At 43.5% G+C, this 24,138-nt stretch overlaps 1 protein-coding gene and 1 long non-coding RNA gene across 2 annotated transcripts; both read left to right on the forward strand.

The window, feature by feature from the left end:
* The first annotated feature begins 5,122 nt into the window (after nt 1-5,122).
* On the forward strand, nt 5,123-6,656 carry LOC134816389 (uncharacterized). The gene is made up of 3 exons (XR_010160402.1): nt 5,123-5,918; nt 6,083-6,215; nt 6,504-6,656. It is a non-coding gene; the product is annotated as an uncharacterized LOC134816389 (long non-coding RNA).
* A 2,327-nt stretch (nt 6,657-8,983) lies between these two features.
* LOC134816607 (uncharacterized) lies at nt 8,984-22,448 on the forward strand. The gene is made up of 14 exons (XM_063825536.1): nt 8,984-10,114; nt 10,223-10,357; nt 10,518-10,675; nt 10,871-11,005; nt 11,386-11,508; nt 11,719-11,848; nt 16,302-16,427; nt 16,647-16,845; nt 16,983-17,401; nt 17,607-17,763; nt 17,933-18,118; nt 18,355-18,506; nt 18,703-18,855; nt 19,064-22,448. Exons 1-14 carry the CDS (start codon nt 8,984-8,986, stop codon nt 19,184-19,186), a joined length of 3,327 nt encoding a protein of 1,108 aa, XP_063681606.1. The 3' UTR covers nt 19,187-22,448.
* Nucleotides 22,449-24,138: the final 1,690 nt, after the last annotated feature.

The following is a 24,138-nucleotide window of genomic DNA, read 5'->3' on the forward strand; positions in this document are numbered from 1 at the left end:
GTTCTTCAAGAGGGAGTTCATGTATAAGGTAAGTCAAGCTTTTGATGACCTGGAGCGTCTGCTTCCTACATCTCGCCAACTCGAGTTCCCTCTTTTTCTGTGAATATATATGTTACAACAATTATAAATTGATTCGCAATAGACATTACAACTCTGACCTTCGGCAATAAAATGAAGAAGCGCAAGTGCCAAGTCATGACATCCGTTTTGGATAATGTATGTAATGATCTCAAATTATTGCGGTAGAGGAACTTCCATTTAACAGCCTTTTTGTAAACTGAAGCTTATTGTGTTTGAGAAAAACATCGATAGGTGAAGTTTCGAGCAAGAACTCGTCGAACCTAATCCAAACTTAATATTTATATTTACCTCAAGTCTTAGCGGCATTATCGATTCTTCGATGTTCATGCTTGTTGACGGTCCAGGCTGAGAATCTTCTACAGTATCTACATCGTCATTGGATGATGCATTATGTAGCCCTGATCTACTGAAACATCTTTCCCCTCCTCCAGCTCCGCCATCTGTTGAGTGATTTCACAAGTGGACAATGCTGTTTCGTGGACAATGCTGTCTCGTGGACAATGCTGTCTCGTATTATGATCACACCAACATCCTCATCTGCACCTGATGTCACAGCCTTTGGACCACTCATTATCGGCAGTAGACCCATAACATATACATGTCAATCAACTGTTCTTGGACTGAGGATAGACGACAAACTTACGTTCAAGAGTCACGCAAAATTTAAATTGAAACAATGCTGGTTTGCCTGGTACAGGATCACTCAAAACTCCACCCGCCACAGAGGCCTGAATGCAAGCTCACTCAAAATGCTCTTCAAAACAGTAGTACTCACAAAACTTCTATATGCTGCTCCAATATGGCTAAAAGATAACCTAGACACTTTCAAAGACTTCTATGCCAGGGTCCTCTTGAAAATAAGTGGATCCACTCACCATCCTCCCAAAGATTTGACATCTGTCGCGCTTGGAATTCCACCCCTTGAGATATCCTACAAGATGATCACTATAAAATTCATAATAAAAGCACTTACAAGTGACCCATTTATGCAAGGACTCATCTTACAGCTAGAGGAGGCAAAGGCCCATCGATATCAGCACCATATTGATGAGATACGTAAGTTCCTAACGTGGACAAGGGGGTCCAACGAGCTCAACAGAAGCAGAACAGACCTTCTGACTAGTGTCCACAACGGTGTTGTCAGCTTTTCAAAAGACGAAATAACCCGCTTTATGGACTTCACTTGGAATAAACATCTCCTACTGAACCCTAGAATAAATCTGGGTGAGATACTGGATAACATCGATGAGAGGAGCAAAAAGTTGTTTCCTCGCTACTCAAGCAGGAGCACAGACACTAAAGTAATGTCTCTCTTGCATGGCCATGACATCACCTTCACAGCATTCAAGGCAAGGGTTGCCAACAACTGCGACCCTCAGTGTCCGAATTGTCAGATGTTGGACAACAATTACCATCGAATCTTCTCTTGTCCACTGTACCGCTGTTCCTACAGAGAAACCATTCAAGAGCACTCCACTAGTGACCAACCATGCTGGTCTATCTTAAGAGATGGTAGTGATGGCAGCATCACTGCCTTCCGATCTTTAGCACAGATCGCCATCGATGAACTATCATAGAATTGATACTTATACTTATTAGTGCTCCTTCACCTCCATCCCCCTTCATGTCCTACATCTCCTTATGACATCACTCCCCCTTCAGCCTCTACTACTCCTTTACTACTCCATCTACTGCCTCATCTTCTGGACATCATTATCTTCTAGTTTAGTTGAGAATTCTCAACACCCACTTCCAAGTCGAGTAATCTCGACCCACTTAGTCCACATACCTTGCAAACTTACAGCAGGGTATTTGTAATGGTCTAAGTCCCTAATACACGCCAAAGATGGTTCCTCTATACTCAACCGTAGGAGAAGAGAATTAGGTGACTGTATTTTGTTCTAATGTTGATATTAATATAAGTATGTTCTAGTTGTTACTCCTTTTGTTTTAACGTTTATATGGTACTCTCCTTAAATTATTTCAATGCAGTCACTCAGATGATTTTTAAATCAGGACACTTAAATAAAGACACATACTCTGCCCACAATAAGGGGCCATAATTTTTAAATTATGTAACAGTATAGAATTATTATTATTATTATTGTCTCGTAATTTGCACACTGGCAAAGTAAGTACTGGGTAAGTATTTAGCCGATTTCGAAGATTAAATTTAAGTTACACAAAAACTAGCGGACCTAACGGCAATATCGGATAGCTAGTGGAAACTAGCGGATGTCTTACGGAAGCTAGTACTATTCTCCGCTAGTTTGAGCGCAGGGTCCGCTAGCAGCTAGGTATAAACAATAAATGCTGCATTTTAGCGCATCTCCGTTGGGCACCCGCTCGCTTCCGCTAGCAATCCGCTGGCTTTTGTGTAACTTAAATCCGGCAATACGGACCTGTGAATTGTCCACAACTGTAAGAAAGTGCTTGAACACGAGCTGAGGGGTCGTTAACATAATACGTAATTATACGAGTGGGAGGAATGTTTCGAAATTGTTGCGCTACTGATCAGTAATTTATGATTTAACAACCCCTAAATTTGAACGCGCGTGTACAATTTTATATATTTCATAATACTGATCTATCTAGCTTGTTTTATTTTACTATATATGCCCCGCTTACTAGTTTAGCTCTTTCTAGTCCCCTGCTACACGGCATGTAAACAGGGATTGGCTAGTTAGAGGCGGTCCGTGTAGGCCTTACACTGTGCTTTCAGCAATACTCATATATATTATGATCATATGTATACGCTTGACGGATGTTACTCGTCTATATTTCTTCGAAGTAGCGCGCGCCGCTTTCTTCTCGAAATATAATAGTGCTACGAAGTAGCGTGCGCCGGGCTAGTCCATTAACAATTAACAATGGACAAATATACGCGAGAAACTCGAAAAAACGCCGCGCATCGAAAGTGGCGTTTGCCGGGTAGTAAAAGTAAATAGTAAAGTAAATTTTTGATTAAAACTGTAGTAAACCACTGCATTTTTAATTGTCATACACCATTCACATTGGTATTTTGCAAAAAAGCTATTTAAGTTTGTACATGTAATGTTAATAAATGTATTTGGTATTTTGCTTTGGAGCTGATTGAACGGAATGTTATTCAATATTAATTGTTAATATAAAAACAACAGCGTGCATTTGTAAGCTGTTACGTTACACTGCGCACATTTAAAACTTTGAATGTTAAGACTATTTAAAATCATAGTATTAGAATTAAGTGTTATCAGGTGTGCCTGTCCATATGCGCGGCGCTCTTTTCGAGACCCTGCATAGTATACGTGAGAGTAGAAAAAACGACTAGCATGCTAAGTAAAATCGAACGCTTTTTAGCTTTTGACATGACACAATTTGGTGTATTTGTCAAATTATATAACTGGTTAACAAATGAAAAGTTATTCTACTGCTAGTATTTGCTTGTATGCTGTAAACCCTTGTCATACGTTGTATGACCCGCCGCGCACGAAGTGAAACGACTATAGTGAAACGACCGTGGGGGTCACCACGTGATACAAGTAAACCCTTGATGGGGTGGCAGGTGCCTCAGTAGGATATTACATACATTTATTATATATTAAATAATTTAACAATATCAATAACTTATGGTTGATCCTTCGCACTTAGTAAAGTTATAAATGATGGAATAGAAGCAGATGTTTCCATCAAATCAACACAGTAGACATTTTTTCATTGACCTTCTATTTGTGAACATGATAACAGTCTTTTGCAATTTCTAGTCTTACGAAGGATAATAGGGAAGACAGTGATGACCCTCCTACAGAAGGATCTGGTTGGTGCCACTGCTCCTATTCAAGTGTGTGCTGGTCTTCAGGGAGGAGTGGAAGCAGCTGTTCATGCTGCGAGGGACTGCTTTGAAGATCCTGAAACTGAAGCCATCATCTTAGTGGATGCAGAGAATGCATTCAACTTGCTGAACCGAGAGGCAGCTCTTAACAACATGTATATTGTATGTCCAGAAGTTGCTACCTACATTATGAACACCTACAGAATGCCTGCTAGACTGTTTATTGCAGGAGAAGATGAACATCTTTTTAGTGAAGAAGGGACAACACAAGGTGATCCACCTGCTATGGGATTTTATGCATGTGGTACAATACCATTGATTGATGCAGGAAACATTGAGAGAAAAGTGACTCAGATCTGGTATGCTGATGACTCTGCTGCTGGGGGAAAACTGGAAGAAATGAGGAAATGGTGGGATAACCTCTGCATTAAAGGACCACTTTTTGGTTACAACCCTAAATCTTCCAAGACATGGGTGATAGTCAAGCCTGAGCACGAAGAGAAGGCAAGAAACTTGTTCCCAGATGTCAATGTGACAAGTATTGGTCGACGATATCTGGGCAGCTTTATCGGAACTGATGAAGGAAAAGGGGCTTTCATCGAGGAAAAAGTTCAAGAATGGTGTCGTGATCTTAAACAATTAAGTGATATAGCATCAAGAGAACCTCAAATAGCATACAGTGCATACATGTATGGGCTTAGTAAAAGATGGAACTATGTGTGCAGAACTACCCCAGGAGTTGCAGATAGGCTCACTCCTCTGGAACAAGTAACACGCGATGAGTTTATCCCAGCTATCATCAACAGGCTGTTTAGCTGCACTGATGAACTAAGGAACATAATGGCTCTACCACCAAGATATGGAGGATTGGGTATACCAGTTATGATGGACATGGCAGACCGAGAGTACAAATTCTCATGTAGAGCCACAAAACCCCTTAAAGAAGCTATTCTCAAGCAGGTAGACAACTACACAGAGGACTGGAGAGTAAGCAAAGGAGTGAAAACTGAGATAACAACTGAACGAAATCTCTTCTATCGACAAAAACAAGCGGAAATACGCCAGGAGCTCGAGTCAACACCACTGGCAAAGTTGATGTTCCAACTAGCTGCTGAGAAAGGGGCAAGTGCTTGGTTAACAGCACTACCTTTAAAAGAGTATGGATATCTGATGAACAAACAACAGTTCTAAGACGCAATAGCACTCAGATATAACCTAAACTTAGTAGGGTGAGAATCCCTGCCACGTTTTTGGTCAGTTTCGCCGGGGCTCATGTCTTTCCTCGAGGGAGCATTAGTGTCTACAGAAAAACTGACAAATCCTAGCGAAGTCCAATCCGAACCACATCTTCCATCAGAGGTGGTGCTGGGTCAGCTGGTTACTGAACGGATTGGCCTGGAGAATATCATAGTCCTGTTACTCTCAAGTTAACCATAGAGGGGGACAGGCGCTGTTCGCTCACGGCTGGTTCTTGGAGCCAACACCCTCAGCCCCACATAAGTGGGAGCACTGTCGGTGGTGGCTCACCCAGATAACGGACAGTGTCTCTCCTTCTTTCTTCTTGGACTTGCATTGTTGCTGGCGAGTCAGCCAGTAGCAATGCAGCATCTCACTCACTCAATCACCTCGTCAATTCGGTCCTTTTTTTCATTTGCATTACTTTCGCTCATTCTCCTGTCATAATGCATTCTCTGCTACCATAATGCCTTTCTTACCACGGTGTAACGCATGTTACACCTTGCGTCTTTCTCTAACACCATCATCATTTCAGCAACCTTGGAATTTCAACCCTACACAGGTACACAGCACTATGGATATCCACTCTCCACTCTACGGCGAACACAAAGCTAGAGATCTAATTAGGATTCGAGTACCCCGGCTACCCTTGTGACATACATACGTGGAAACCAGTTTAAGCAGCAGTACATCGACACAATGGATCAGCACTACGAAATCTGATATCTGCATCATACTACTCCGATCCAGAAATCTTCGCTAAACCATCACATGAGATGAATAACTACAAGTTGGACTCCACATAACATTATTCCTTGTTCTGATCAGTCAATAAATGTAATCTGCATCAATTTTCCAATAATTACATCTTCTTACTAGTTTATTTTCCCTCTCAGGGCTAGAACGCAATGTTACAGCCCACTTTATAAATTACTAAAACTCGAGTTATTCCAGATTGACGACTTGACACAGATATTCATCAAACAACCTAAATAAAGGACTCCCACTCTCCAAACCAGTAGAGATCCAATCACTGCCTCCAGGGTACCCCTTCATCCGGTATTAGCAGTTCCTCCACCACCACCAGGTTAGAACACTCCCACTAATCACCCCTAAAAAACGAACCTACCGCCTTGCTCCACCAAACACAACTTCAATCAAATCCAGTTACTCAAACCGGTTAAATCCGTCCTTCAAATTTCCCGCATTAAACGTAACGCGCGAACGCCATACAACTCAAGGACGTAGCAACCTAATAGTCGTCATTTTTTAAACAGAAAATTTAGTGCGCGCGCGAGCCTGCGCGCGCGCGAGCTTACGACTAATCCACGAGATTACGACAAATCCACATAATTGAAACGTTCCATCACTCCAGGTTGATCTGATTAGTAAACTCAAGGAAGATGATACCAGATCAGTCCCGAACTTCGCCTCAGCATCATACTCTGCCTAGTGTCGATAAAGAGGATTCACAAACAATCGAGATTCACTTACAAATATTTGCTATTACTTTTTACAATTGCAGTTATATTCGTTGTTTTAATTATCTCCATCAACCTTGAATCTGTCACTGCCCATACTACATTCCCAAAATTATCTTAGCGCTCTTCCATCGTCAAACCCCACTAGTTCACTATATACGCCAACCAATAAACCTCAATTAGGATGGTTTTTGCAACACATTCTACAAGCTTAGAACTTATAAAGTAACAGCACCATCATAACCCACACATTACCTTCGCACAAATCAGCTATTCCCCATTCACTCACGAGCGTCGACATATCTCCGCATGTACATCTGTAAACTGGAGCGGCCCCCCGCGATGCGGAGCAGGTGAGCTACCTGGTTCGGGCTACTTCACTTATCAGAGTACGCTAGCTCCACAATACACTCGCTTCAAGCCCTCAGATTTGCATGCATCCATCACCTTCACAGGGCCGGCTGCCCACATCCTGTAAAATCCTGATTCTATATGCTCGCGGGGTCTATTACCTGTTTGAGCTTTATTATTACGCGCGCGTGCCCAGTGTACAGCTCACCGGCTTGCGCTGTCCTCTTGGCATTGTTGTCGCCTTTATGACCTTCAAATCTAAAAGTAGGTTGAGGGCACTACATGGGGTCTAGCGCTGCCCCGTGTCAAAATACATACATACATACATACATAACCTAAACTTAAAGGACAGCCCTAAGACATGTACGTGTGGCCAAAAGTACTCAGCAAACCATGCGCTCATCTGCAAACTCGGTGGATATGTGTCACTGCGGCACAACTCGCTGAGAGACACCTTTGCTGAACTAATGAGAACTGTGAAATGCAAGGATGTGCAGACTGAGCCAGTTCTTCTTCCAGTTGATGGTCTGAAGTTGCCTAAGGGAACAGTCCTAGGAGACCAAGCCAGGCTGGACATTTCTGCAAGATCGATTTGGAATGCTTCAGAGAGGGCATATTTTGATGTAAGGGTATTTCATGCCCCAGCCCCCTCCAATGCAAGCAAACCGATACCAGCAATGTACCAGTCCCATGAAAATGAGAGAAAGCGATGTTACAATGCAAGGGTTCTTGAAGTGGAGAAAGGAAGCTTCACACCTTTAGTGTTCTCGACTTCTGGTGGAATGAGTGGTGAAGCTGAGAGACTGGTCAAGAAGCTGGCCAGTAAGATGGAGTACCACACTGGCCAGAGGTACTCAGACGCTGTAGGTTACATAAGAAAGCGCCTTCGCTTTGAAATCCTAAGAACAACAGTGATTTCTCTCCGTGGAGACAGAGGTGCGAGAAAAAACATTGTTAATATAAACAGTCTAGATCTTAACTTGGAGCCACAAGGCCAAGGGTAAATTTTTGATTGTTAAGGGAATTTTTTGAATTCTTAAAGGGTTGATTTTATATAGGGTCATTGCTATATTATGTGTATATTGTTTGAATAAAAATTTCTAGCGTAATTGAAAACTTATCGCCAAAGTTTAAGAATCCAGTAGCATGTATTTGTAGGTTTATCATTTCAATGCAGAATTTAAGCTACATTATCGCAAATAACCTACGTTCCTTATTCACGAGAGGGTAATCTTAAGTAGATCATCCAAAACTCTTGGAGCGTTGTGTCAAGGAAGACTTTATACCAGTCATCATGGGCAAAGGATTTGTGCCTGACCAGATCAGAAAGATAGGTTCACTTCCTGCGAGAGTGTGCAGCCTAAGTAGTCCAGTCTGCACATCTACAGCAGAGATGGAGTGCTATAACTCAGTCAATGCTATTGAACAGTGCACAAAAGCAGTTTTAACCCTGGTTTCAAAACATTTATTCCGTTTTTATTTACTGATTTGTTGACAGAAGTTTATTTTTAGGTGTCTAACCTTATAGTTAGACAATTACAATCACTTCAAATTTATTTGTGTATATATATTGTTCGAATAATTTATTGTCATCGCAATCTAACGTATTGTTTCAGCCCTCTGTCAAGAAAACAGAGAAAGAATTGTTTAAAATAAAGAAATAAAAAAGGAGGACCCCCAACCGATATAGCGGAGACACCTCAACAGCAAGTAGACCAAAATAGTTCCCGCTTGTAAAAAGTGCATCAACTACCCGCCGAAACAGAGGGTTGGGAGTCTCCCCAGCCACCGAAATCATTTTGTCCGTAAAATTTTATATAATATTTACAATTTTCTTTTACAATTTTGACAACTAACTGCGAAGTCCTTGTTTGTTTCTATCCTATATTATATGTCACTTCCGACTATCAATTCAACAAAAATAAACACAATTTAACGTTTTTGGAATCTTCCACACAGTATCCAATTTATAACTTCAGTGACATTATCCAGTTTCTAATGCATCTTAACTATGCCTAGCTACATGATGATATGTTTGCGGAATGCCAGGTGTAGAAAAGAGGTGCTTTCACTTGTCAGGCGCACAAGAAGCAATGAACGTTTTCTTGTGAATCAAGTTATTGGGGATGAAGCGGCCGAAAATGTTACCAAGGTAAAGAATTTGTACAAGACTGCATATGCATTGACAAATGGTCGACCATCTCCCGAACTTCTTGAAGCTCTTGAGCAGCAAGCTAAATGCGATGGTGTTAAAATAACCAGAAAGGAACTTCATGATTTTGAGTATGAAGAATTAATATTGCAGAATAGATCCAGACAGAGCAAGATCCGACCCATCACTGGAACCTCAACAAATAAAATACAATTGCTCAATGCCTACCTGGATGTATTCTTGAATAAAAATGAACTTGACGAGTTTTTATCGCTGATCCAAAGAAGTCCAGCTATATCAAATTCAATTGATCTGGTTGATCAATCTATTTTAATGAGGTACATTATCAGATGCAGGAAAGATTTCAGAGTTCATCATCTAGCTGAACTGCCTGACCATATTAGTGTTGTGGATAAAATTATGGGCCATTACTACCAACGAAACTTATCATTGTTGAAAAATGTTTCTGTGAATCAGAAATTCATTGATGAGATAGTTGCAAACTACTCATTCCATCTCAATGATTTCAGAGACTTTGAAAATGCCATCAGAATAATTGATCCTTCTATGGTGTTCAGTGTAACCAATGAGAAGCGTGACATTGATTATCTAAAGAAGAAATATCCCTTGATCAAGAATCTGCTAAGCCCCAAGCTCAAAAGCAAATTCCCTTATCATGCCTCAAGAGTATCTGCAGCGTCTATCAAGTCACAGTTAAATAATGAGAAAAATGAATATACTCAGTTGCAATCTATCTCCTGTGAAACACAGGAAAACCCTAGTGTGTGGAAATACAAGGCAATGTTACAAAAGAAATGGGAAGATCGTTTATATAAAGCATTGTGTAATGAATCAAAACTTTACAAAAAGGGTGATCACAGGGACTTCAGAATGCATAACTGCCCTTTTCTTGATGAGGACATTGTTTGCCTTCGAACTGTTGCTCATCAAACTGTAAACTACATCTGTGAACAATTGGTGCTGCAGTACAAAGGAATCGAGGTCAGTAAATAATTTTTCCCAGCAAATATGCATTTTTTGTTAGATTCTATGCCTTTATAATTGTCAATTTATTGTTGGGTTTAAAATCTAATCAGAAATATTTCCTAGATTATTGTATCAGCAAGTGCTCTTGGAAATATAGTTTACAAGATCTACTGTAAACAGCATCATGGTTTCAATCAAGCCAAATATGAACAATACCTCCAAGGACTCGAAAAAGCTTCAAACTCATCACCTCAGATGGTAAGTGAGTGAGTAAGACATTAATAGACATGAAATAGCATCCTTACAGCAACAGTGTGTTGTTGAAAATGTGCAACTACAATCCTTAATAATATATTGATATCACAGATTTTGTATAATTGTAACAAGTCTACTGTGTAGTTATTTTGTTATTGTTCAGGTTTGGGAGCAGCACAACACTCAAAAGTTTCATCAGTTTGTACCGTTTTGGAGCACCAACACCATGAACAGTATCGGAGGATTCATCCTCAACTTGGTTCGAATCCATTTTAAATTCGATAAGCAAGGATGTAGCGATGTTCTCAACAATATAGATAGGTAGTTAATCATAATATTGGTACAATATGAGCCATCCTGTTTTGTTAATTTTTGTTCATGCTCAATTGCTAAAGATTTTGTGTTTCATGGTTTGGGAAAGTGCAATAAATATAGCAGGGCACTTCATTAATTGTTTTTTCCAGTAAATCATTGAATATTTTGTTAGATTAGAAAATAACTCAAAAATTCCATCAGTTCTCAGATTAAGAAACCGTCAGAAGAGGAGACCCAGGTTTTTACCCACACTTACCACATCTCAGAAACCACCACGCATACCCACCCTATTGGTACATTTGTCAGTCATCCAGTACTGAGAGAGCTCATCATGAAGTAAGTTTACTGTAAATACCTTATATTTTTACTTTTATAGTTATGATAATATACAAGTACGAGTGTAGATAAGAAGAAACTGTAAAAATTAAGTTAGCTACGGTAATTGAACTGAATCACTGAGTGTTTCCCTATTTAAAACATAATGTTCATATTATGAAGTGAGATGATTAGAGCTTGTAGTTGTAATGAATGGAAATCTAGCGTCCGCCAAAAAGAAACAACGGGCGCAATTCTTGTTATATTACTTTTATAGTTATGATAATACACAAGTACCAGTATAGAGAAGAAGAACCTGTTCGATTAATAGCATTTCAATATCAGTTATTGGTGCATATATCACACCACATTTTATTAAAGTATGTATTATTCTTCTCCAGGAATGTGGAAACAAGAGGTTACTTCTACTTCGCGACTACTGAGGTTCCCATGCTGTGTCCCCCAAAACCCTGGTGTTATCATTCCCTCACCCCCATGCTGCTGTCAGGGGTTCAGTTCATCAGGTTAATAATAGTTAATTGTAACTTCTTAACTACTTCTTAATCTATGGATCTCCTGAATCGTGGCAATTCTTTTGTGATTTATTGTTCTAGTTACTCACTGGCTAATTTGGAATTTAATCATATATTCAGATGCAGTGTGCAATCTAAATCATCATTAACTGTTATATCGTTTACTATCATGAAAATACTTATTTTTCACACTAATTGCAGGTATGCAGGATTCGAATGGAAGAAATATTTCTCAGATATCTTGAATGAGTATGACAGAAAAGGTGATATCGATGTTATGAAATATGGATTAGACGTTTTGGGGACACTACCTTGGAAAGTAAATTCGAAGGTAAAGTTCATAAGACTATATTAAAGGGGGGGGGGGGGGGGGGGGGTGTCACGTCCGTCTATGTCCGCTTGTCTCATAGAATCCAAAAAGGACAGGACATAGGTGGACATAGGCGGACATAGACGGACATAGGCGGACATAGGCGGACATAGGCGGACATAGACGGACATAGGCGGACATAGACGGACATAGGCGGACATTAATGGACACCTAAATTGCTAAATAAAATGTTCAATTTTTGCTGTTATAGGGGGATCATGTTTTTTGTCCGTTCGGTACCCTATATTTTCAAAACGGACAAAAAATAGAGCGGACAAAAACGGACAAAAATGGACAAAAACGGACAAAAATGGAAATAACATTTAGATGCTTCCTCCTCCTACTCTTCCTCCTCCTCCCCCTGGGTCTTCCTGATCTTCCTCAGTCCTCTTCCTCCTCCCCTCCTCAGTCCTCCTACTCCTCCTCCTCGTCCTGAGTCCTCCTCATCAGTCCTCCACAGCCCTTCTCCTCCTGAGTCCTCCTCCTCCTCCTGAGTCCTCCTCCTGGGTCCTCCTCCTCCTCTTCATCCTCCTCCTCTTCCTCCTCAGTCCTCAGTCCTCCTCAGTCCTCCTCCTCATCCTTCTCCTCAGTCCTCCATCCTCCTCCTCAGTCCTCCCCCAGTCCCCCTCCTCCTCCTCCTATTCAGTCCTCCTCCTCCTCCTCCTCCTTCTCAGTCCTCCTGAGTCCTCCTCCTCCTCCTGAGTCCTCCCCCTCCTCCTCCTCCTCTTCCCTCTCAGTCATCCTCCTCAGCCATCCTCCTCAGTCCTCCTCCTCAGTCCTCCTCCTCCTGGGTCCTCCTCCTCCTCTTCATCCTCCACCTCTTCCTCCTCGGTCCTCAGTCCTCCTCCTCCTGGGTCCTCCTCCTCATCCTTCTCATCAGTCCTCCTCCTCCCCAGTCCTCTCCCAGTCCCCCTCCTTCTCCTCCTCCTATTCAGTCCTCCTCCTCCTCCTCCTCCTCAGTTCTCCTCAGTCCTCCTTCTCATTTCTCCTAAGTCCTCCTCCTGAGTCCTCCTCCTCTTCCTTCTGAGTCCTCCTCCTGAGTCCTCCTCCTCCTCCCTCTCAGTCATCCTCCTCAGTCATCCTCCTCAGCCATCCGGACATAGGCGGACATAGACGGACATAGGCGGACATTAATGGACACCTAAATTGCTAAATAAAATGTTCAATTTTTGCTGTTATAGGGGGATCATGTTTTTTGTCCGTTCGGTACCCTATATTTTCAAAACGGACAAAAAATAGAGCGGACAAAAACGGACAAAAATGGACAAAAACGGACAAAAATGGAAATAACATTTAGATGCTTCCTCCTCCTACTCTTCCTCCTCCTCCCCCTGGGTCTTCCTGATCTTCCTCAGTCCTCTTCCTCCTCCCCTCCTCAGTCCTCCTCCTCCTCCTCCTCGTCCTGAGTCCTCCTCATCAGTCCTCCACAGTCCTTCTCCTCCTGAGTCCTCCTCCTCCTCCTGAGTCCTCCTCCTGGGTCCTCCTCCTCCTCTTCATCCTCCTCCTCTTCCTCCTCAGTCCTCAGTCCTCCTCAGTCCTCCTCCTCATCCTTCTCCTCAGTCCTCCTCCTCCTGGGTCCTCCTCCTCCTCTTCATCCTCCACCTCTTCCTCCTCGGTCCTCAGTCCTCCTCCTCCTGGGTCCTCCTCCTCATCCTTCTCATCAGTCCTCCTCCTCCCCAGTCCTCTCCCAGTCCCCCTCCTTCTCCTCCTCCTATTCAGTCCTCCTCCTCCTCCTCCTCCTCAGTTCTCCTCAGTCCTCCTTCTCATTTCTCCTAAGTCCTCCTCCTGAGTCCTCCTCCTCTTCCTTCTGAGTCCTCCTCCTGAGTCCTCCTCCTCTTCCCTCTCAGTCATCCTCCTCAGCCATCCTCCTCAGTCCTCCTCCTCAGTCCTCCTCCTCCTGGGTCCTCCTCCTCCTCTTCATCCTCCACCTCTTCCTCCTCGGTCCTCAGTCCTCCTCCTCCTGGGTCCTCCTCCTCATCCTTCTCATCAGTCCTCCTCCTCCCCAGTCCTCTCCCAGTCCCCCTCCTTCTCCTCCTCCTATTCAGTCCTCCTCCTCCTCCTCCTCCTCAGTTCTCCTCAGTCCTCCTTCTCATTTCTCCTAAGTCCTCCTCCTGAGTCCTCCTCCTCTTCCTTCTGAGTCCTCCTCCTGAGTCCTCCTCCTCCTCCCTCTCAGTCATCCTCCTCAGTCATCCTCCTCAGCCATCCGGACATAGGCGGACATAGACGGACATAGGCGGACATAGGCGGACATAGGCGGACATAGACGGACATAGGCGGACATAGACGGACATAGGCGGACATTAATGGACACCTAAATTGCTAAATAAAATGTTCAATTTTTGCTGTTATAGGGGGATCATGTTTTTTGTCCGTTCGGTACCCTATATTTTCAAAACGGACAAAAAATAGAGCGGACAAAAACGGACAAAAATGGACAAAAACGGACAAAAATGGAAATAACATTTAGATGCTTCCTCCTCCTACTCTTCCTCCTCCTCCCCCTGGGTCTTCCTGATCTTCCTCAGTCCTCTTCCTCCTCCCCTCCTCAGTCCTCCTACTCCTCCTCCTCGTCCTGAGTCCTCCTCATCAGTCCTCCACAGTCCTTCTCCTCCTGAGTCCTCCTCCTCCTCCTGAGTCCTCCTCCTGGGTCCTCCTCCTCCTCTTCATACTCCTCCTCTTCCTCCTCAGTCCTCAGTCCTCCTCAGTCCTCCTCCTCATCCTTCTCCTCAGTCCTCCATCCTCCTCCTCAGTCCTCCCCCAGTCCCCCTCCTCCTCCTCCTATTCAGTCCTCCTCCTCCTCCTCCTCCTCCTTCTCAGTCCTCCTGAGTCCTCCTCCTCCTCCTGAGTCCTCCCCCTCCTCCTCCTCCTCTTCCCTCTCAGTCATCCTCCTCAGCCATCCTCCTCAGTCCTCCTCCTCCTGGGTCCTCCTCCTCCTCTTCATCCTCCACCTCTTCCTCCTCGGTCCTCAGTCCTCCTCCTCCTGGGTCCTCCTCCTCATCCTTCTCATCAGTCCTCCTTCTCCTCCTCAGTCCTCCTCCTCAGTCCTCCTCCTCCTGGGTCCTCCTCCTCCTCTTCATCCTCCACCTCTTCCTCCTCGGTCCTCAGTCCTCCTCCTCCTGGGTCCTCCTCCTCATCCTTCTCATCAGTCCTCCTCCTGAGTCCTCCTCCTGAGTCCTCCTCCTCTTCCTTCTGAGTCCTCCTCCTGAGTCCTCCTCCTCCTCCCTCTCAGTCATCCTCCTCAGTCATCCTCCTCAGCCATCCTCCCCAGCCATCCTCCTCAGCCATCCTCCTCAGTACTCCTCAGTCCTCCTCCTTCTCAGTCATCGTCAGTCCTCCTCCTCAGTCCTCTTCAGTCCTCCTCCTCCTCCTGGGCCCTCCTCCTCCTCCTGGGTCCTCCTGGGTCTTCCTGATCCTCCCCAGTCCTCTTCCTCCTCCCCTCCTTAGTCCTCCTCCTACTCCTCCTCCTCGTCCTCAGTCCTCCTCATCAGTCCTCAACAGTTCTCCTCCTCCCCAGTCCTCCTCCTCCTCCTGGGGCCTTTTCCTGGGTCCTCCTCCTGGGTCCTCCTCCTCCTGGGTCCTCCTTCTCCTCCTCCTCAGCTTCAGTCCTTCTCCTCCTCCTCCTCAGTCCTCTTCCTCCTCTTCCTCCTCCTCCTCCCTCTCAGTCATCCTCCTCAGCCATCCTTCTCAGCCATCCTCCTCAGTCCTCCTCCTTCTCAGTCCTCCTCCTGAGTCCTTCTCCTCCTCAGTCATCCTCCTCAGTTCTCCTCCTCCTCCTCCTAGGTCCTCCTTCTGGGTCCTCCTCCTCCTGGGTCTTCCTGATCCTTCTCCTCCCTCTCAGTCATCCTCCTCAGTCATCCCGCTCAGTCATCCTCCTCAGCCATCCTCCTCAGCCATCCTTCTCAGCCATCCTCCTCAGTACTCTTCAGTACTCTTCAGTACTCTTCAGTCCTCAAAATGTTTGTCCGCTAATGTCCACCAATGTCCGCTAATGTCCACCAATGTCCATCCAAGTCCGCCAATGTCCGTCCGGGTCCGCCAATGTCCGTCCGAGTCCGCCAATGTCCGTCCGAGTCCGCCAATGTCCGTCCGTGTCCGCCAATGTCCCAAAAAACACGTCCGTTGTCTCATAGAATCCAAAAAGGACAGGACATAGGCGGACATAGACGGACATGACACCCCCCCCCCCCATTAAAAGACCCAAAATCGTAATAATGTTGTCGGTTACTTCTGTGAAATACCATGTTGTTTGATTACATTCTATCACCTGGAACTGAATGCGATGGTCAAACTTATCTATGTATTTAATTTTTATTGTACTACTGCCCTGAACAACTTATTCTATTGAATATGTTTATGACTCCATAGCTATAATATGACTGATTCATTGTAATTGTACTAGCGGTTGTTTTGTCAGGTTTTGAAGACACAGATTGAGCTTTACAACACAGGTGGTTCAGACCACCTCTCCATCTCGAGTGTGTTCAATAAAACATTTCCTGAACTTCTGGATAAAAGTGCAGTTGATGATGACACGCTGAAGGTGAGCAATTCAAACTGTATCATCTGATCAGTTTACTTTTATTTAATTTTAAAGAATATTCTATTTGATCAATATTCAATTTAATGTCCCAAATTATTGAGCTCATGGTGAACAAAATTCTACAATTTTAAGTGTTTTCAGTCCAAACTGCTTCAGTCTCCTATTTTCCCTGAGATGTTCCCTGTCCTAACAATAACACGTAAACTGTAAACACCTCAGGCTTACTACCACACCTGCAAATCCCTGAAAAAAGAACAGAACGAGAAGCACTCCCTCCGCTGTACCCAACTCTACACACTGACCCTAGCTAACTCTCTAGTGGACGCTCCCTTCTGGCAGTGTTACAATCTGGACTTTAGAGGCAGGGTCTACCCTGTTGCTCCGCTTTTCAGCCAGATGTTAGGGGATCCCGCCCGAGGTATGCTGACTTTTCACTGAAAAATGTGGTGTGTTATACATGATTATGATACAGATTACAGAGTTATTTACGTGTCAAATGCCTCTAAATTCTGTCATGTGTAATATTACTGTGTTGTTAGCATATCAACTTTACAGGAATGCTGATGTTTGCAGAGGGGGCACCGTTAGGAGACAGTGGTCTAGCTTGGCTCAAAGTCCACTGTGCCACTAAATTCGGGGGCCTCGGCAAAGCCACATTTGAAGAAAAGGAACAATTCGCAGACGACAACATGGACAACATCATGAAGAGTGCGGACACACTGTGTTCCAACCGAGGGTGGTGGGCCCAGTCTTCTGAGGATCCCTGGCAATGCCTCGCCACTTGTATAGAGATAGCTGCCGCGCTGCGCAGTCCTGATCCTACCCAATATGTAACCAGTCTACCCGTACAGATGGATGGTAGTTGTAACGGTTTGCAGCACTATGCAGCGCTAGGGAGAGATTACGAGGGTGCTGTTAAAGTTTGTTTGGCTCCCTCTCCTAGAGCTAGGCCTGAGGATGTTTACCTCGCTGTGGTTAGTCGTCCGAATAAAAATATTATAGTAATTGTTGAAAATATTTCAGTAGTTAAGACTAAAATACTGGAGATCTATCACCAAGTTAAGCGTGATAGATCTCACCTACGATTTTTTTATCGCAGAAACAATCAAAATCCTTGGACGGACTTATAAGAGTGAATTATATTATTATGCAATGATTTAAAGTATCAACTATTTTCAGATAAATATAGTTCTAGAACGTCAAGAAGCCGATGTAGCTGATGGGAATGCTACAGCACGGAAACTAATAGGGATGATAGAGCGGAAGACACTCAAGCAAACTGTTATGACACAAGTGTACGGTGTAACTCAATATGGAGCCCGGGCTCAGATAAAAGGTAAGGTAGCCTTTTTTTAAACGATTTTTGAAAATAAATAAAATTAGTAAAATGAAGGTTAACTTGTTTAGTTAGTCAGGCTTAATCTGGGTTAACATATTTAATTAATTGATAATACCTATAATGATACTGAAGTTTACAATTACTAACTCAAACCACCATCCCTCAGGAAGATTGCAAGACAAAGGAATGTCAGATGAGGATGCAATGGAATGTGCCTCATACCTGTCCGTCCTGACGTTTAATGCTGTAGGTCAGCTGTTCACACAGGCTCAGCAGATAAAAGCATGGTTAAACGGGTCAGCTTATAAAATAGCAGAGACTGGTAAACCCGTAAAATGGAGCACCCCTTTAGGTTAGTACATCAACAACGAAAATTGTAAAGTATACCATCATGAGCCCCCAGTTTCTCTTTAATAGTTTATTATCCTTTTATTGTTGTGAACATTACAAGTACTTGACTCTTAGGACTGTCATGACGTGTGCTAAATTAAACTAACAGTCAACTGAAGAATATAGACCAGTCCCCTTTAAACAGTTTGTTATCCGTATATCTTCGCACGACCAGTACCTCACCAGTATTTCCCTCAGGACTGCCCTGTGTGCAGCCCTACACTAAAAACAAGCGGTACAACGTACAGACCCCTGTACAGGGAGTCAGTCTGCAGATGCCTTCGCCGGAGATGCCGGTTAACAAGCGGAAACAGAGCACTGCATTCCCGCCCAACTTCATACACTCACAGGTATTATTATAAAGGAGCCGAAATTGTAAGTTTGATGACGATTGACGAGCCAACAATATTAACATTTAAATCATCTTTATTCTCGTTGAACCTTGAGATGAAATCTATTTAAAATTATAAAGGTAAAAACCCGATCAGACTATGACCTGAACGATACTCTCTCAATTGTTATCTCTCACAAACTCCCCTCCTTTAGGACTCTACACACATGATGATGACAGCTATAGAGTGTTACCACGCTGGAATACCTTTTGCGGCTGTGCACGACAGTTTCTGGACATTGCCGTGCCATGTGAACGAGATGAACAGTATTATTAGAGAACAGTTTATCCTCATGTACTCTTTTGATGTAAGAACTAAGAAGTTTGTAGGAATTATATTTCTTTGATTCAAGATTAATTTTGATATTTTCCAAGACGAAATGATGAATGATCTGCCTAAACTGCTGCACACCATCCACATTCCACAATCCACAGCTACAGTCAAAACTTTACTCGGTTTTTAAGAACAATAATGCTACAGAATTGTTCATTTATAATTATATCGCTATCTTACAGGTGCTGAAGCAGCTAAAAGAGTCATTTGAAGCGTACAACCCGGAAGTTAAGTTTGGGGACTTGCCTAGTTCGGGGGAGCTGGATATAGACTGTGTCAGAGACTCGTCCTACTTTTTCAGTTGAGAGCTGGATATAGACTGTGTCAGAGACTCGTCCTACTTTTTCAGTTGAGAGCTGGATATAGACTGTGTCAGAGACTCGTCCTACTTTTCAGTTGAGAGCTGGATATAGACTGTGTCAGAGACTCGTCCTACTTTTTCAGTTGAGAGCTGGATATAGACTGTGTCAGAGACTCGTCCTACTTTTTCAGTTGAGAGCTGGATATAGACTGTGTCAGAGACTCGTCCTACTTTTTCAGTTGAGAGCTGGATATAGACTGTGTCAGAGACTCGTCCTACTTTTTCAGTTGAGAGCTGGATATAGACTGTGTCAGAGACTCGTCCTACTTTTTCAGTTGAGAGCTGGATATAGACTGTGTCAGAGACTCGTCCTACTTTTTCAGTTGAGAGCTGGATATAGACTGTGTCAGAGACTCGTCCTACTTTTTCAGTTGAGAGCTGGATATAGACTGTGTCAGAGACTCGTCCTACTTTTTCAGTTGAGAGCTGGATATAGACTGTGTCAGAGACTCGTCCTACTTTTTCAGTTGAGAGCTGGATATAGACTGTGTCAGAGACTCGTCCTACTTTTTCAGTTGAGAGCTGGATATAGACTGTGTCAGAGACTCGTCCTACTTTTTCAGTTGAGAGCTGGATATAGACTGTGTCAGAGACTCGTCCTACTTTTTCAGTTGAGAGCTGGATATAGACTGTGTCAGAGACTCGTCCTACTTTTTCAGTTGAGAGCTGGATATAGACTGTGTCAGAGACTCGTCCTACTTTTTCAGTTGAGAGCTGGATATAGACTGTGTCAGAGACTCGTCCTACTTTTTCAGTTGAGAGCTGGATATAGACTGTGTCAGAGACTCGTCCTACTTTTTCAGTTGAGAGCTGGATATAGACTGTGTCAGAGACTCGTCCTACTTTTTCAGTTGAGAGCTGGATATAGACTGTGTCAGAGACTCGTCCTACTTTTTCAGTTGAGAGCTGGATATAGACTGTGTCAGAGACTCGTCCTACTTTTTCAGTTGAGGGCTGGATATAGACTGTGTCAGAGACTCGTCCTACTTTTTCAGTTGAGAGCTGGATATAGACTGTGTCAGAGACTCGTCCTACTTTTTCAGTTGAGAGCTGGATATAGACTGTGTCAGAGACTCGTCCTACTTTTTCAGTTGAGAGCTGGATATAGACTGTGTCAGAGACTCGTCCTACTTTTTCAGTTGAGAGCTGGATATAGACGGTGTCAGAGACTCGTCCTACTTTTTCAGTTGAGAGCTGGATATAGACTGTGTCAGAGACTCGTCCTACTTTTTCAGTTGAGAGCTGGATATAGACTGTGTCAGAGACTCGTCCTACTTTTTCAGTTGAGAGCTGGATATAGACTGTGTCAGAGACTCGTCCTACTTTTTCAGTTGAGAGCTGGATATAGACTGTGTCAGAGACTCGTCCTACTTTTTCAGTTGAGAGCTGGATATAGACTGTGTCAGAGACTCGTCCTACTTTTTCAGTTGAGAGCTGATATAGACTGTGTCAGAGACTCGTCCTACTTTTTCAGTTGAGAGCTGGATATAGACTGTGTCAGAGACTCGTCCTACTTTTTCAGTTGAGAGCTGGATATAGACTGTGTCAGAGACTCGTCCTACTTTTTCAGTTGAGAGCTGGATATAGACTGTGTCAGAGACTCGTCCTACTTTTTCAGTTGAGAGCTGATATAGACTGTGTCAGAGACTCGTCCTACTTTTTCAGTTGAGAGCTGGATATAGACTGTGTCAGAGACTCGTCCTACTTTTTCAGTTGAGAGCTGGATATAGACTGTGTCAGAGACTCGTCCTACTTTTTCAGTTGAGAGCTGGATATAGACTGTGTCAGAGACTCGTCCTACTTTTTCAGTTGAGAGCTGGATATAGACTGTGTCAGAGACTCGTCCTACTTTTTCAGTTGAGAGCTGGATATAGACTGTGTCAGAGACTCGTCCTACTTTTTCAGTTGAGAGCTGGATATAGACTGTGTCAGAGACTCGTCCTACTTTTTCAGTTGAGAGCTGGATATAGACTGTGTCAGAGACTCGTCCTACTTTTTCAGTTGAGAGCTGGATATAGACTGTGTCAGAGACTCGTCCTACTTTTTCAGTTGAGAGCTGGATATAGACTGTGTCAGAGACTCGTCCTACTTTTTCAGTTGAGAGCTGGATATAGACTGTGTCAGAGACTCGTCCTACTTTTTCAGTTGAGAGCTGGATATAGACTGTGTCAGAGACTCGTCCTACTTTTTCAGTTGAGAGCTGGATATAGACTGTGTCAGAGACTCGTCCTACTTTTTCAGTTGAGAGCTGGATATAGACTGTGTCAGAGACTCGTCCTACTTTTTCAGTTGAGAGCTGGATATAGACTGTGTCAGAGACTCGTCCTACTTTTTCAGTTGAGAGCTGGATATAGACTGTGTCAGAGACTCGTCCTACTTTTTCAGTTGAGAGCTGGATATAGACTGTGTCAGAGACTCGTCCTACTTTTTCAGTTGAGAGCTGGATATAGACTGTGTCAGAGACTCGTCCTACTTTTTCAGTTGAGAGCTGGATATAGACTGTGTCAGAGACTCGTCCTACTTTTTCAGTTGAGAGCTGGATATAGACTGTGTCAGAGACTCGTCCTACTTTTTCAGTTGAGAGCTGGATATAGACTGTGTCAGAGACTCGTCCTACTTTTTCAGTTGAGAGCTGGATATAGACTGTGTCAGAGACTCGTCCTACTTTTTCAGTTGAGAGCTGGATATAGACTGTGTCAGAGACTCGTCCTACTTTTTCAGTTGAGAGCTGGATATAGACTGTGTCAGAGACTCGTCCTACTTTTTCAGTTGAGAGCTGGATATAGACTGTGTCAGAGACTCGTCCTACTTTTTCAGTTGAGAGCTGGATATAGACTGTGTCAGAGACTCGTCCTACTTTTTCAGTTGAGAGCTGGATATAGACTGTGTCAGAGACTCGTCCTACTTTTTCAGTTGAGAGCTGGATATAGACTGTGTCAGAGACTCGTCCTACTTTTTCAGTTGAGAGCTGGATATAGACTGTGTCAGAGACTCGTCCTACTTTTTCAGTTGAGAGCTGGATATAGACTGTGTCAGAGACTCGTCCTACTTTTTCAGTTGAGAGCTGGATATAGACTGTGTCAGAGACTCGTCCTACTTTTTCAGTTGAGAGCTGGATATAGACTGTGTCAGAGACTCGTCCTACTTTTTCAGTTGAGAGCTGGATATAGACTGTGTCAGAGACTCGTCCTACTTTTTCAGTTGAGAGCTGGATATAGACTGTGTCAGAGACTCGTCCTACTTTTTCAGTTGAGAGCTGGATATAGACTGTGTCAGAGACTCGTCCTACTTTTTCAGTTGAGAGCTGGATATAGACTGTGTCAGAGACTCGTCCTACTTTTTCAGTTGAGAGCTGGATATAGACTGTGTCAGAGACTCGTCCTACTTTTTCAGTTGAGAGCTGGATATAGACTGTGTCAGAGACTCGTCCTACTTTTTCAGTTGAGAGCTGGATATAGACTGTGTCAGAGACTCGTCCTACTTTTTCAGTTGAGAGCTGGATATAGACTGTGTCAGAGACTCGTCCTACTTTTTTCAGTTGAGAGCTGGATATAGACTGTGTCAGAGACTCGTCCTACTTTTTCAGTTGAGAGCTGGATATAGACTGTGTCAGAGACTCGTCCTACTTTTTCAGTTGAGAGATAAGAACTGTGTCCAGAGACTCGTCTACTTTTTCAGTTGAGAGCTGGATATAGACTGTGTCAGAGACTCGTCCTACTTTTTCAGTTGAGAGCTGGATATAGACTGTGTCAGAGACTCGTCCTACTTTTTCAGTTGAGAGCTGGATATAGACTGTGTCAGAGACTCGTCCTACTTTTTCAGTTGAGAGCTGGATATAGACTGTGTCAGAGACTCGTCCTACTTTTTCAGTTGAGAGCTGGATATAGACTGTGTCAGAGACTCGTCCTACTTTTTCAGTTGAGAGCTGGATATAGACTGTGTCAGAGACTCGTCCTACTTTTTCAGTTGAGAGCTGGATATAGACTGTGTCAGAGACTCGTCCTACTTTTTCAGTTGAGAGCTGGATATAGACTGTGTCAGAGACTCGTCCTACTTTTTCAGTTGAGAGCTGGATATAGACTGTGTCAGAGACTCGTCCTACTTTTTCAGTTGAGAGCTGGATATAGACTGTGTCAGAGACTCGTCCTACTTTTTCAGTTGAGAGCTGGATATAGACTGTGTCAGAGACTCGTCCTACTTTTTCAGTTGAGAGCTGGATATAGACTGTGTCAGAGACTCGTCCTACTTTTTCAGTTGAGAGCTGGATATAGACTGTGTCAGAGACTCGTCCTACTTTTTCAGTTGAGAGCTGGATATAGACTGTGTCAGAGACTCGTCCTACTTTTTCAGTTGAGAGCTGGATATAGACTGTGTCAGAGACTCGTCCTACTTTTTCAGTTGAGAGCTGGATATAGACTGTGTCAGAGACTCGTCCTACTTTTTCAGTTGAGAGCTGGATATAGACTGTGTCAGAGACTCGTCCTACTTTTTCAGTTGAGAGCTGGATATAGACTGTGTCAGAGACTCGTCCTACTTTTTCAGTTGAGAGCTGGATATAGACTGTGTCAGAGACTCGTCCTACTTTTTCAGTTGAGAGCTGGATATAGACTGTGTCAGAGACTCGTCCTACTTTTCAGTTGAGAGCTGGATATAGACTGTGTCAGAGACTCGTCCTACTTTTTCAGTTGAGAGCTGGATATAGACTGTGTCAGAGACTCGTCCTACTTTTTCAGTTGAGAGCTGGATATAGACTGTGTCAGAGACTCGTCCTACTTTTTCAGTTGAGAGCTGGATATAGACTGTGTCAGAGACTCGTCCTACTTTTTCAGTTGAGAGCTGGATATAGACTGTGTCAGAGACTCGTCTACTTTTTCAGTTGAGAGCTGGATATAGACT

Source organism: Bolinopsis microptera, chromosome 6 (genome assembly GCF_026151205.1).
Source record: "Bolinopsis microptera isolate Bmic1 chromosome 6, MBARI_Bmic_1.0, whole genome shotgun sequence".
Classification (NCBI taxonomy): Eukaryota; Metazoa; Ctenophora; class Tentaculata; order Lobata; family Bolinopsidae; genus Bolinopsis; species Bolinopsis microptera.